At 41.6% G+C, this 12594-nt stretch overlaps 2 protein-coding genes across 2 annotated transcripts in view; both read left to right on the forward strand.

Annotated features, from left to right (window-relative positions):
* The first annotated feature begins 99 nt into the window (after nucleotides 1–99).
* On the forward strand, nucleotides 100–2582 carry LOC131466024 (leucine-rich repeat-containing protein 30-like). Its single transcript, XM_058639074.1, has one exon. The coding sequence runs from the start codon at nucleotides 527–529 to the stop codon at nucleotides 1424–1426; it is 900 nt and encodes a 299-aa protein (XP_058495057.1). The 5' UTR covers nucleotides 100–526; the 3' UTR covers nucleotides 1427–2582.
* A 4672-nt stretch (nucleotides 2583–7254) lies between these two features.
* LOC131463773 (receptor-type tyrosine-protein phosphatase mu-like) overlaps nucleotides 7255–12594 on the forward strand; it is a 161952-nt gene continuing 156612 nt past the window's right edge. The window contains exon 1 of the mRNA XM_058635801.1: nucleotides 7255–7644. Within this exon, the coding sequence (XP_058491784.1) occupies nucleotides 7569–7644 (76 nt within the window). The 5' untranslated portion in view covers nucleotides 7255–7568. The remainder of the gene's footprint in view (nucleotides 7645–12594) is intronic.

Consider the following 12594-nt stretch of genomic DNA (forward strand, 5'->3'; position numbering starts at 1 on the left):
TTAAACATCTTATTTGATATTTAATCTAGACAAACGTAGTAAGTTAACATGCTCATGCACCAAGTGTGTGACAGTGTTGGTTAGCACCAGTGTATTTCTGTGTATTCATGTCAGTGATGTCATCTGATTGAGCTCACCCAGGATCCTATCCACAGCCGCCCTTTCCTTTAGTGGGTGGAGAGCTCAGTGCTATCTGTGGACCAGGAAACTGACAGGACCAGCTGGGGATTGAAACCCTGTAAGAGAGCCAGTTGGTCTGGGGGACAATCACCTACTGCTCAGTTACAACAGGCTGCAGCTCCACTCAGGAAAAACCAAGCCAGGACTCAGTGTAACTGCTGCCAAACACCAGGAGTTCTACACCAACCAAACGCTGCAGTTCCTCTGGAACTCATCATGTTCTGTGTGGCTTGTCCAAGAACCCTGGAGATCATTATCTTCAGAAATCCTCTCGTTGCTTCAGTTGCTGGTGACTCAGCTAATCGTATGGTGACACATTGTAGTAAGTAATAGAATCAGGAGGAAGATGGGTGGGAAGCAGTCTCGCAGTTTTTCCAGCAAGGAGTTGAATGATGTGAATATGAGTCAAAGGAGGAAGAGTGTTTTCAGAGACGATCTGCCAGGTCTGTCCTCGGCTGCTGAGAGGATCCGCAGACATACCACTGTGCATTTTGGTTACAGCATCCTGAGTCTAGCCATGCGAGGGCTCGACAAGACTCCAGCTGAGCTGTGGGAACTCAAGGAGCTTCAGAAGCTCAACTTGTCCATGAACTGCCTGGGCTCTCTACCTCCTGCCCTGGCAGCCCTGGAAAATCTTGTCATCCTCAACCTTTGTAGCAACAACTTGACCAGCCTACCTCCTGAGATTGGACTCCTGAAGAAGCTGCGCGTGCTGTTTGCTTGCCGCAACCGCCTGAGTGAGGTCCCAGAGGAGCTGGGCTCCTGTACCTGTCTGGAGGTCCTCAGTCTGGCCAACAACCAGATCACATGCCTCCCTGACAGCCTGGCAGCCATGGACAATCTGACCAAGCTTAACCTCAGCCACAACCGCATCGCTCACATCCCTACTTGTGTCTACAGCATGAAGGGTCTGGTTTTCCTCCACTTGGCCTGCAACCGCCTGGAGACAATTGCAGACCAGATCCAGGACTTGGTTAACCTGAAGATACTTATTGTGGAGGGAAACAGTATCCACACGCTGCCCAAGACCCTGTGTTTTATTGAGTCTTTAGAACTGCTCAATGTTGACTTCAATGCTTTGCAAAGCGTTCCAGGGGAGTTGTATCAGCTGAGCCGGCTTGGGAGGTTGGCCTGTCATCCACTGGATAAAGGACTTCACATTATCCATAATCCGCTTCTCAAGCCAATTCAGGAGGTGCTGCAAGGAGGACTCAGTGCCCTCTATAACTACCTCAAACCCACGTGAGAGACTACTACAGCATGTGTTGTAATTGGATGATGGCACGTGACCCCTGGCACGTGGAAGTCAAGGACACCACAAACTGTCTGACAGAAGATATGATGTCTCAACATGAGATTTTAGTCTGACTGACAGATAGACTTTTGTACTTTTAGATGTACGATACAAGTTTGGATATAAATAAAGATGTCATAACTGCTGAGTCAGGTCTAAACATTTGTTAATCCACAGTGATGAGATCAGGACTCAAGTCACTCAGCACAGAAAAATTCACAGGTCCACATTTGGGGACTGATTACCGGCCAGTTGATCTTATTTGGCCCATGGTGAGGGGTAAGCAGAGGGGGTGAGTTCAGCTGCAGAGCACCACTCGCTTTGTCACATTCAGGTCAGTGGGATCAAGTGGGTAAGGTCAGTGGAAAGAATGGTAGAGGAGCTTAAGACGTACAAAACACACCATTCTCATCAAATGTTGTTCCGTTCCACACGGATCACAGCTGAGCCACTTGCCTGCAGATCCCCTGACATTGCTGAATGTTGTAACACCAACAACTTGAAAACTTTCATCATAAATCATTTCAAAAGACATGATGATGTTTTATTTTTGCTTCAACAATAACAAGTTCAATTAAAAATAATGGTAAACATTTGAGTTTGGAAAAGAAGCAAGAAAAGATGATCTCAATTATTTAAAATACATTTGACAATAGTTCCCTCTGTCAAAGAGGAGGCTCAAGCTAAATGTAAAAAGCTGTAAAGATTAAATTAAATATAAATCCTGTGTTACATGTGACCTGTTTAGGAGAATAAAGCATTAAAAAAATTATTACAAATATTGAATGATTAAGCATCACTTGAATCATCCACCAATCCTAAATTGAACCACTTTATCTGGAGGGCTCAAAGATGAAAATAGTGAAGTCATTTAGTATTAATGTATATATTGTTTTTCTATGAGAACAAACAGTGAAGTATTTCCCACATTATAACACATATGTATAATAAATCATTGTTGTACTGTGGTCATCAGGTGACCACTGTGTTTAACAAACATCTTCTTACTACTGTCACCATGTTTGTACAGAAGATGTTAAATAATCATTAGCTTTACTTTAAAAATGTGACAGTATGCAAATATGTGTATGCTGAGATAAATGAAATAGGAAGTGAAGAATGGACTTGACAAGCCGAGGCTTCTTCCTACGAGTCAAATGTTTACTATATTGAAATTGCCTTTTTTATTTTTCATATACTATTTATATATTTATATTTGTCTACAACAAATGTCTGTGACTTCATGTGTCAATAATAATAATAATGATCATAAATATTAATAATAATAATGATGATTATACATGAGTCTCACCACTTAAACATTTTAGAAGGGCATGCACATTTTAACCAGTTAGTAAAGACAACTACCAGCACTACAGAGTGTTGCCTCTAACCTTAACCATAAACAGTTAATGCCTAATCCTAACCTAAACCTAACCATAACCAACACAAATGTCCCAGCACACACACACACAGTCTGGTTTCCTCATGAGGACGTTACTTTGACTTAGTGGACCTGGAGACTCACTCTAACCTTAACCATAACTATCACTGGCCTAACCCTAAAATCAACCTTAACTTAACTTCATACTAACCCACGCCACATGTCTTCACCTCATAATGTAGTCATTTACTACTTTATTTTGTCCCTTTAAGAAAGACAAGTCCCAACATGGGTAATACCTGGTACACACACACACACACACACACACAATGAATAAGTCTTTTGTCCTACAGAGAGGTCATGGGACATGTTGTCAAATAAAGCACCTATAAAGATATTGTTTCTGTGTGAGTGAGATGACCTGAATCTTGGTATTAGTGTTTGTTTGTTACTATTCTTGTGTTAACACATTATTATTAATGTCTCTCTCTCTCTGTCTCTCTCTGTCTCTCTGTCTGTCTCAGTCTGTCTCTCTCTCTGTCTGTCTCTCTCTGTCTCTCTGCCTCTCTCTCTGTCTGTCTCTCTGTCTGTCTCAGTCTCTCTCTGTCTGTCTGTCTCTCTGTCTGTCTCTGTCTGTCTGTCTCTCTGTCTCAGTCTCTCTCTCTCTCTCTGTCTGTCTGTCTGTCTGTCTGTCTGTCTGTCTGTGTGTTGTGTGATCACGAGCATCATTATAAAGTAAAGTAATGCTGAAGTGATGTTGTTAGTGGTCCAGTTCTGCAGAGCGTGACAGTGTCATGTGAACATCACAGTCAAACCATTATGATAAATGATCTAAAGTGATGAACCTTTGGCGACACTCACACTCTCATTGTTTCCTTGCAGATGAATCCACATGTTGAATAGAAGACTTTGAAAATGACTTTAGAGACATTTTGTAAACATGAACACAACCAAATAATAACAACAATAATAATGTAGCAACCAACATTCGTGGTTGCTACATTAGTGTATGTTGCTCCAGCTTTATCAACTGTACAACAGTGGACAGGTGAATTCAAGAGGGACAGGGAAAGCCTTGAAGGACGTCCTGCCACAGTCAGCACCCAAGGAAACATTCATGGTGTTCACCACATGGTGATGGGTGTCAGAACGTCTCCCGTGAAAGAACAATGAACACGTCATGGTGAAGGATTCTGCTCAGTGGGAGCCACGACCTTTGACCCCTGATCAAAAGCACACTGGACAGGTCATGTTGACGTTGTGAAGCAGATTCAGCTTTTGTTTCTTCAGCATCTCCTAAAAATCACAGTCTCTTCATCAGCTTCACACTGGGGCTCAGCGGTGACTGAACTTACCAGGCTTCGTCGGCTTTGCTGATTTTTGTTAATTGCCGTGTGCTCTGACAACAACTGAGTGAACAACTGAGTGAACAACTGAGTGAACAACTGAGTGAACAACTGAGTGAACAACTGAGTGAACACACATTGACACCGTGTCCTTCATCCGTTTGTAAGCCAACGCTCAGAAAACAGTTTAGCATCAGTAGCGTCGAAGGACAGCTAATCGATCTCACATTGAAGTATCGAATCATCCCTGTTGTGTCATTTGTGTGATTTATTTTGTCACAGTGAAGTGACATCATCACACATCCACTTCCAGTATGTCAGATTATTTTAAGTGTTATTAATCCCACTATTCTGTGTTGCAGTGATGTGATCACGCGCTGCATGGAGGAACATGGAGCAGCACGAGTGTGCTGAGCTCTCTGCAGCGTCAGCATCACCCATTCATCGGTAGCTCCAGATATGGCTGAGATATTGAGCACCTGTGAGTCACTTTGACAGTCTGTCAGAACCTAAAGTGACTCTGTGATGCTGGTCTAGTCCTTCCCTTTCAATCAGTGTAATGCCAAAGCTTTTCCGTGTATTGCTCTCAGAGTGTGATGGAAAGTGCTGTAAGCTTGTGAAATATTTGCAGCTTAAAAAAGTGTCAGAACAGAAGTGGCACATCGGCGTTTGTATTTCCACTCACCACAGTCAAAGCTAAGTTTATTATGCTTATTATTATCAGCGCTCACACAGACAGCACTCACAGTAGCAACAGCAGCAGCAGCAGCAGCAGCAGATACTTGATTAATAATAGATAACAATGCAATTATTGCTCACATTTAAAAAAGTCGACCACTTAATTAAATGCATATTATGGTATAAGATATTGCGAACATTGAAAACATACCTCAGTTATTTATAAACTATAAAATACTGGATATTGCGCATATTTTAAAGTAAAACATACTAAAGTACTAATTGTGAACATTTAAAAAAGTACCTAAAGTGCTCCAGCTGCACTCGACATTACACACAACGTATCTAAAGTGCTCCAGTTAATGAAAGGCATAATAGGTACGATGCGAGATATTGTGACCATTTAAAACATACCTCAAGGGCTCCAGTTATTTACTAATTATAAAAGTACCAGACATTGCACATGTGTTAAAAAGCATCTTAAGTGCTCCAGTTAATTAAAAACACTTAATATTGCAAACATTTTTAAAAATACCTAAAGTGCTTCACTTTATTTAAAACATGTATACAGAACACATTATCACACTAGGTGTTTCCTTTCTCTCAGTTCTCATCCGTGTAATAATGCAACAAAAAGAAAATAACTTTAATATTACATAAATTGATGGTGACTGTAGTTTGTCTCATTATTGACTTGTCAGTAATGTCAGTGTCAGTGTCTGTGTCTGTCTCGTACCTGTCTGTCACTAAATAAAGCTTTATTTCAATAGATTTACATTACAATGTATACAATCCCAGAAACAGAGGCAGACAGAATTAAAGAAAGAAAATAAAAGTTATTAGAAAGTAAACAGACCAGAAAAGGAGGAGCACGGCAACACAGGAGCAGGACGACAACAAAGATATCAACAGCAAATGCAAGCACAAGATGGGGGTGTGGCTGTGACATCATCGAGTTCCCAAAGTAGCATAATGGTCGTATAACTTCAAATGAACAGACTATCCTCCAATACACATACATATAGCTCATATGCAGGAATTACGATCTGTGTTTACGTTTCCAAAACCAGCGCCCCTAGTGGTTGTATACATGACAGCAATCTGACTTTTGTTTTTTTTTTACTTGAACATTTTTTGCACCAGGGAAGTAAAAACATACCTTTATGTCGTATTCAGGGGTTGAAAAAAAAAAAAAGAGTGAAAGATAATACAGTGATTTCTCTTTTCAGGCTATGTTTATGGACAACCAGTGAAACATATCCCCTCAATCACATCACCACAAACACATACTCACTCTTTGTGTCCCTGCAGACAGTGTTGTTATTCACTCATCCCTCCAATCAGACGACTTAACCCATGACAGTGCTGCTCGTGTGGTATTCCTGACATTCCTGCAACAGAACTGCTGAAACCAAGACAATGCCCAACAACCACAGGGAGAGACGTGTGGCACTTCACTCATTGTTTGGTTTTTGTATGTCCAAAAAAAACCCAACAAAAACAAAACAAGTGGCGCCATATCTTTGACAACAGGAGGTCATTTTGAAACTAAACGTAATGGTCAATCTGGCAAACTGCTGTGTGTGTGTGTGTGTGTGTGTGAAAACAGAAGTGGAGTGACTGACGTTGGTTGACTTTGTCATTTGTTGCTTCTCCTGTTCTGGGTTTGATAGAAATATGAGAATCAGTGCTGTTTGCACTTGCTGTCTCAAACATCATCTATCTATCTGTCTGTCTGTCTGTCTGTCTATCCTTGTTCAGCCGACGGGATTCTAGCAACAATGGCTAACAGTAACGACAAGCCTGAGATACATTCACAGGTTTGCACTTCCCTGAAGTTCAGCAGTGTCTGAAGTCTGTTGCTGAGAACCACCGGGAGACTTTTTGTATAAATTGCAGAAAGAAGATGAGCGTAGCCTCGATGGGCATCAACGCTGTTCCAGTTTATAGATTTATTGACAAACTAAAACTGTTTTGTAAGTTAAGTATGTGTTGCTGATTACAGCTTGAAGTGGTGATAAGGTCTTAAAAAGGTAGTGAACTTGACATTTACTTAAATATCAACTTAACTTCTTTCTTGCATTGAATTTAATTCACATTTTTTTTTCTAATTCACAAACTTTCAAGGTTTTCAAGGACCTTTGGAAACCTTGTCTATTTTATACAGTAACATTATAAACACAGCACTGCTTTCAGCTATTTTATTTTGTAATTAAACCTCATCTCATGTCCAGTATCCACACAGCTGTTCCAAATGAGCGCTGATGAATGAGAGGGGAGGAGGAAGAGGAGGAGGAGGAGGACACCTCCGCCTGTGCTCCCTCTCACTCACAGGAGGGGCTCACACGTGCCCTCTACCGGCCACTGAGCGCACACGCACGCACGCACGCGCGCACGCATACAGCCGCCGCTCTCCTGGAGCAACCGGACCATTCAATCCAGGCGTAATCCAGGATCCAGGACTCTCACTCACACACTCCTCCTCTAAGTGTGGAGAGAAGGAGAACAGGCTCCTCTCGCTTCCTCAGCGCGCCAAGGGAAGGAGGGCAGCGCGTGGATTAGAGTAGATTATATATATATATATAAGTATATATAAGTATATGCTGTGTAGTTTGGTAAAGCGCAGAAGAGTTGCCAGTTAACCCCGCTGCTGCTGGGGGTTAACGCCACGACGCTGCAGTCCAACATGGATAAAGTTGCCAGTTGCTGGTTCGCCGTGATCGCCCTGCTGCTGGTGTCCACGCGAGGGCAAGTTTTTAAAGGTAAGCACGGATCATTGTTCTACCTGGATGTTTCCCTGTACGCACAGAGCGCGCGCTGCCGCGTGTCTGTCCGTTCCATCCACGAGCGCGAGTGAGGGCGCGTATTTCCTTTCTTTCTTCATGGTGTCATGTCGAGATGGAGTGATATTAGTCTTATTAATTACCGCGTGTTCCGTTAATTGGTCCCAGCTGTTAATCAGTGGCAGGTGCGCACGGACCTTCAGTGTCTTCAGTGTTGAACTTTTATCTGATGTGGTTCCCAAACGGCTCGTGCGCCAAAGTGTCCGTTAAGTTTCCCCGTGACGAGACAACGACACATTATTTCCCCGCGCGCGACCTCCGTTCAAACTTAATTTCGGACGTTTCTCCACAGTTACCGCAGAGTAGAAACATGTGGATTATATTTTCTACAATAATCCCATTATTCCATTTCAACGTAGTTTTCATATCTGACACGGATTCTTTATTTTTCCCTCCTGCTCTTTTCTTTTCTCTCGACATGAACTTTGAGATTACAGTTGGATTTATTTTATTTTTATATCTTAAATAGAACTGCAACTAATGATGATTTTAATAATCGATGAATCCAGAACAACGTCCACAAAACTAAATTAATCCGTTTCAATTATTTCTCTGTAATCTGTAGCAAAGAAACCATAAATTCTTCACATTTAAAACGCTGAAAAAAACAGAACTCGATTATTAATAAACCCACTGAACGATTAATAATCGAATAATTGTTGCAGCCCTACTCTTGAATGAATGAATGAATGCTTTGCTGTTTCTTGTTGATGCAAACTTCCCTCATGTAGATAAAGTCATTAGCACTTCGACTTAAATACTTCTATGCAACTTCATCAGAAGTCTGTTAACAGAGGAGAGTTTAGAGAGTGAAGCACATGATGGTGCAGACGGTGACGTTCAGTGGTAATGACTGTTCGATTCCCACGGGCGACTCAACATTCAGACCGTGCTGTGTGACCATGACATTATAGGGTTGAATAAAAGCACGTTAACCTAAATGCATGCAGATCAATGTGTAGAAGATGAAAGCAGGTGATGCATAAAGCTGCACGTGATTAATACAAAACTAGTACATGTTTGATTTTTTTCATCTCATGAGCCTCTAAAAAAAATCAGACATTTTGAAGTTGCAGTTTGTTTGTGTGTGTGTGTGTGTGTGTGTGTGTGTGTGTGTGTCGCTGAGGCAGAGTCACAGAGACAGATGATGCATTTTACAGACGGCCTGTTGGGGGCAGCATGGTACACACATAGTGTGGTGCCCTGGTGATGAAGTTGAAGGCGATCAGAGTGGAGTCAGACTCATCATCAGGTTTGCAGGTGGAATAAAAACAACTGAATCACACAGACGCTAATGAAATGACGTTATTATGCTTATATGCACTCAGACTTAATTACATGAGATGTTTTATTTGTCATTCAACATGTCAGGAACATGAGACACAGGTAAAGTTAAAAATCTGTTCATCTCTCCTGACGTGTCCTTGACAGTCGTCCTGAATTCATGTCGTTTGTGTGAGGTTTACCAGCCTCCACCATGTTTCACCATGTTTCACCATGTTTCACCATCTTTCACCATCTTTCATCATCTTTCACCATGTTTCACCATCTTTCACCATCTTTCATCATCTTTCACCATGTTTCACCAGCCTTCACCATCTTTCACCATGTTTCGCCATGTTTCGCCATGTTTCACCATCTTTCACCATCTTTCACCATGTTTCACCATCTTTCACCATCTTTCACCATCTTTCACCATGTTTCACCACGTTTCACCATCTTTCACCATCTTTCACCATGTTTCGCCATGTTTCACCATCTTTCACCATGTTTCACCATGTTTCACCACCTTTCACCACGTTTCACCATCTTTCACCAGCCTTCACCACGTTTCACCATCTTTCACCATGTTTCACCATCTTTCACCATCTTTCACCATGTCTCACCATGTTTCACCATGTTTCACCATGTTTCACCACCTTTCACCACGTTTCACCATCTTTCACCAGCCTTCACCACGTTTCACCATCTTTCACCACGTTTCACCATGTTTCACCATCTTTCACCAGCCGCTATATTCTCAGAGAGAGGAAAACAGTGTAAATCACTTGTTGTATATGACCAGTGCTTGTGGTCCTTTGATATCTCTACTCCATCTTTCGCTCGAGCACATTAAATCCCAGGGAGCCTCGCACTTTGTTACGTTTACCACCTTTTCAAGCCGCCATAAAACCCGCCTTGTTTTCTGACGAGTGAGTCGCGTCGCGTGCAGAAAATAAAGCCTGAGCTTTAGTGACTGACTGCTGCTGCTGATAGTGTCGGCGTCTGACTGATCCTGATTGCCATCCAAGCTGTGACTAAGGAGTAAAACAACACACTGGCAACTTGGGAAGATAAACAGCACTTCATTTTGAAGTCCGACTATAATTTAGATCGGTTTTCATTCAAATATTGTTTTTTCTTTTTTCTTTTTATCCTCCCAGCTGACTTAGATTTAATAGACTTTTCCAAAAGGTGTCCTGCAGGGTGGGAGTTTCTTTTGTGTGAGCCAGTGGAGAATGAAATTAAATATGCATGTGATTTATTTTTTCTTCAAAAACCACACACTCTGTGGTGATTGATGATAGTACAAAGCAGGAAGTGAGGTGTCTTCATTCTTCTGTGACTTTGCTTTTCAAACATGTTTATTATGATGATAATGAAGGCGACAGGAACTCACAGATTCACCTGAGCTTGTGTTTACGCGTGTTGACTGCACGAGTCTGTGGAGACTGATCAGGTGTGTTGACGAAGTGCTGCTGTGTGGTGCATTCACATGCTACTGAAGCTGTAGTGAAGCTGTAGTGAAGCTGTAGTGAAGCTGTTGTGAAGCTGTTGTGAAGCTGTAGTGAAGCTGTTGTGAAGCTGCTGTGAAGCTGCTGTGAAGCTGTAGTGAAGCTGGCGTGATGTCGTTGCTCATGTTGCTCATGATGCTCTTGATGCTCTTGATTGCTCATGGTGCTCATGATGCTCATGGTGCTCATGATGCTCATGGTGCTCATGATGCTCATGGTGCTCATGGTGCTCATGATGCTCATGGTGCTCATGAAGCTCATGGTGCTCCTGATGCTCTTGATGCTCTTGATTGCTCATGGTGCTCATGGTGCTCATGGTGCTCATGGTGCTCATGGTGCTCATGAAGCTCATGGTGCTCCTGATGCTCTTGATGCTCTTGATTGCTCATGGTGCTCATGGTGCTCATGATGCTCATGGTGCTCATGATGCTCATGATGCTCATAATGGGTGTGTTTTAGTTTCACACAGTGTGCATATGAACTCACTTCTTCCTCCGTACTGCATAGAAGCCGACGTTTGTTTTCCACACGTCAGCCTTTAATCCAGATTGTGCCGGTTGGCTTTTACACTTTAGTGATAGCAGTCGCTCACGAGGCGTCCTTCACGTTTATGTTGTGTCCGTCATTGTAAGCTCTCCCGCGACGTAAATAGGTTTTCAGAGAGAATTGAGACGCATTGAAAAAAGTCGATGATTTCTCCGGCGGTCAGTTTCATGTGGTTGAATCTGTTTCTTGATCTAATGTTGTTTACATGAAACCTATTAAAAACCATGAAGATCATATAGAGTTAGGTTCTGAGTGTTGGAAGAAAATAACACATTTTTAAAAACATCTTCTTACATCAGTGTCATTGTGAAATGAAAACTTGGAAATAAGTTTGCAGAACATCAGCTTCTGAAAGTCTTTTTCCTCTTTGCATAAATTACCAGCTCAACAGAGACGACGTGATATCACATCAAGCTATTTCCAGACAAATCCACTTTTCAAAATAAAATGTTCTGTCTGAAGCGTTGGCAGCAAAGGTCGAAGTTTAACGTCAGCCTCTCAGAATTAAAGATCAACATTGTGTTTCCAGACGCTGGAGTCATCGCAGGTGCACGCCGTATAGGAGACTGTTATCTATCATTCTGCCGTCCTCATTACACTTATTATAGCACAATAACACAACGTGTTGCAGTCTGAGTAAAGGGCACACAGCTTGACACGTCATTCAGCTGCGTTTCTCTGGGAAAAGTCAGCATCTGTTCACTGGCAATCGCCACAAGGGCTTTTAACAAGTGAAGGAAAACGTTCACGAAAAAACAAACCATTTATTCACAAAATCTGGAGACTTCCTTATTGTTACAGATATTGCTGTCAATCCATACATTAGATGTCCAGGCGTATTTTCATCGACTTTTCTTCTTAGAAACCGAATCACTTGTCATTTTGTGTATTTAGTTCACATTTGTATTCCAATTGAACAGCTATGACAACAAATTAAGAAATGATAAGAGTGGTATTAGAGGCAGGCTTAGAAGGTGACACGATGTTCAGATGACTCATCCTTTTTATTTAGTTTAGATGTGACATTAGTTACTGTAAAGCCTCAATAACGCTAACCTTTTTAATTTGGGTGCATTAACATTGGCTTTGTGTCAACTGTGGCTCTTTTAATACACAAGCTTCCGTTTCTCTGGTGCTGAAAGTCATTTGATAAGTTAACATTAACTCAGGTCGTCGCAGTGAATCAGTCTTTGCATGTCGCGAGGTCAAAGCTGAACTAAATTAAGAGTTTTCTCCATTGTTCAAGTACCTGACAGTTGTTATGTAATTACATTTAATATTTCATCTTAATTCCTTCACGCAAACACATGAGCAGATACTTTTTCGCTGGTTTTGTCTTAAGTGAGTAACGATGGTTTGGAGTCAAATCTGTGGTTGTTCTGACGAGGATTATTTCTTTGTTTGTGGTTATTGTAGTTTACTGTACATTGCAGCCATAAAGGGCATAATAATAATAATAATAATAATAATAATAATAATAATAAGCATATCTCTGTCAAAACTGTCAGATTAGAGCATAACTTGGTCTGTGTATGTAGCATCAGACACT

The sequence above is a fragment of the Solea solea genome, chromosome 1 (assembly GCF_958295425.1).
Source record: "Solea solea chromosome 1, fSolSol10.1, whole genome shotgun sequence".
Lineage (NCBI taxonomy): Eukaryota > Metazoa > Chordata > Actinopteri > Pleuronectiformes > Soleidae > Solea > Solea solea.

What these genes read in the sequence shown, in the direction of transcription:
- LOC131466024 (XM_058639074.1), top strand. Translation starts at nt 527, where the DNA reads ATGGGTGGGAAGCAGTCTCGCAGTTTTTCCAGCAAGGAGTTGAATGAT.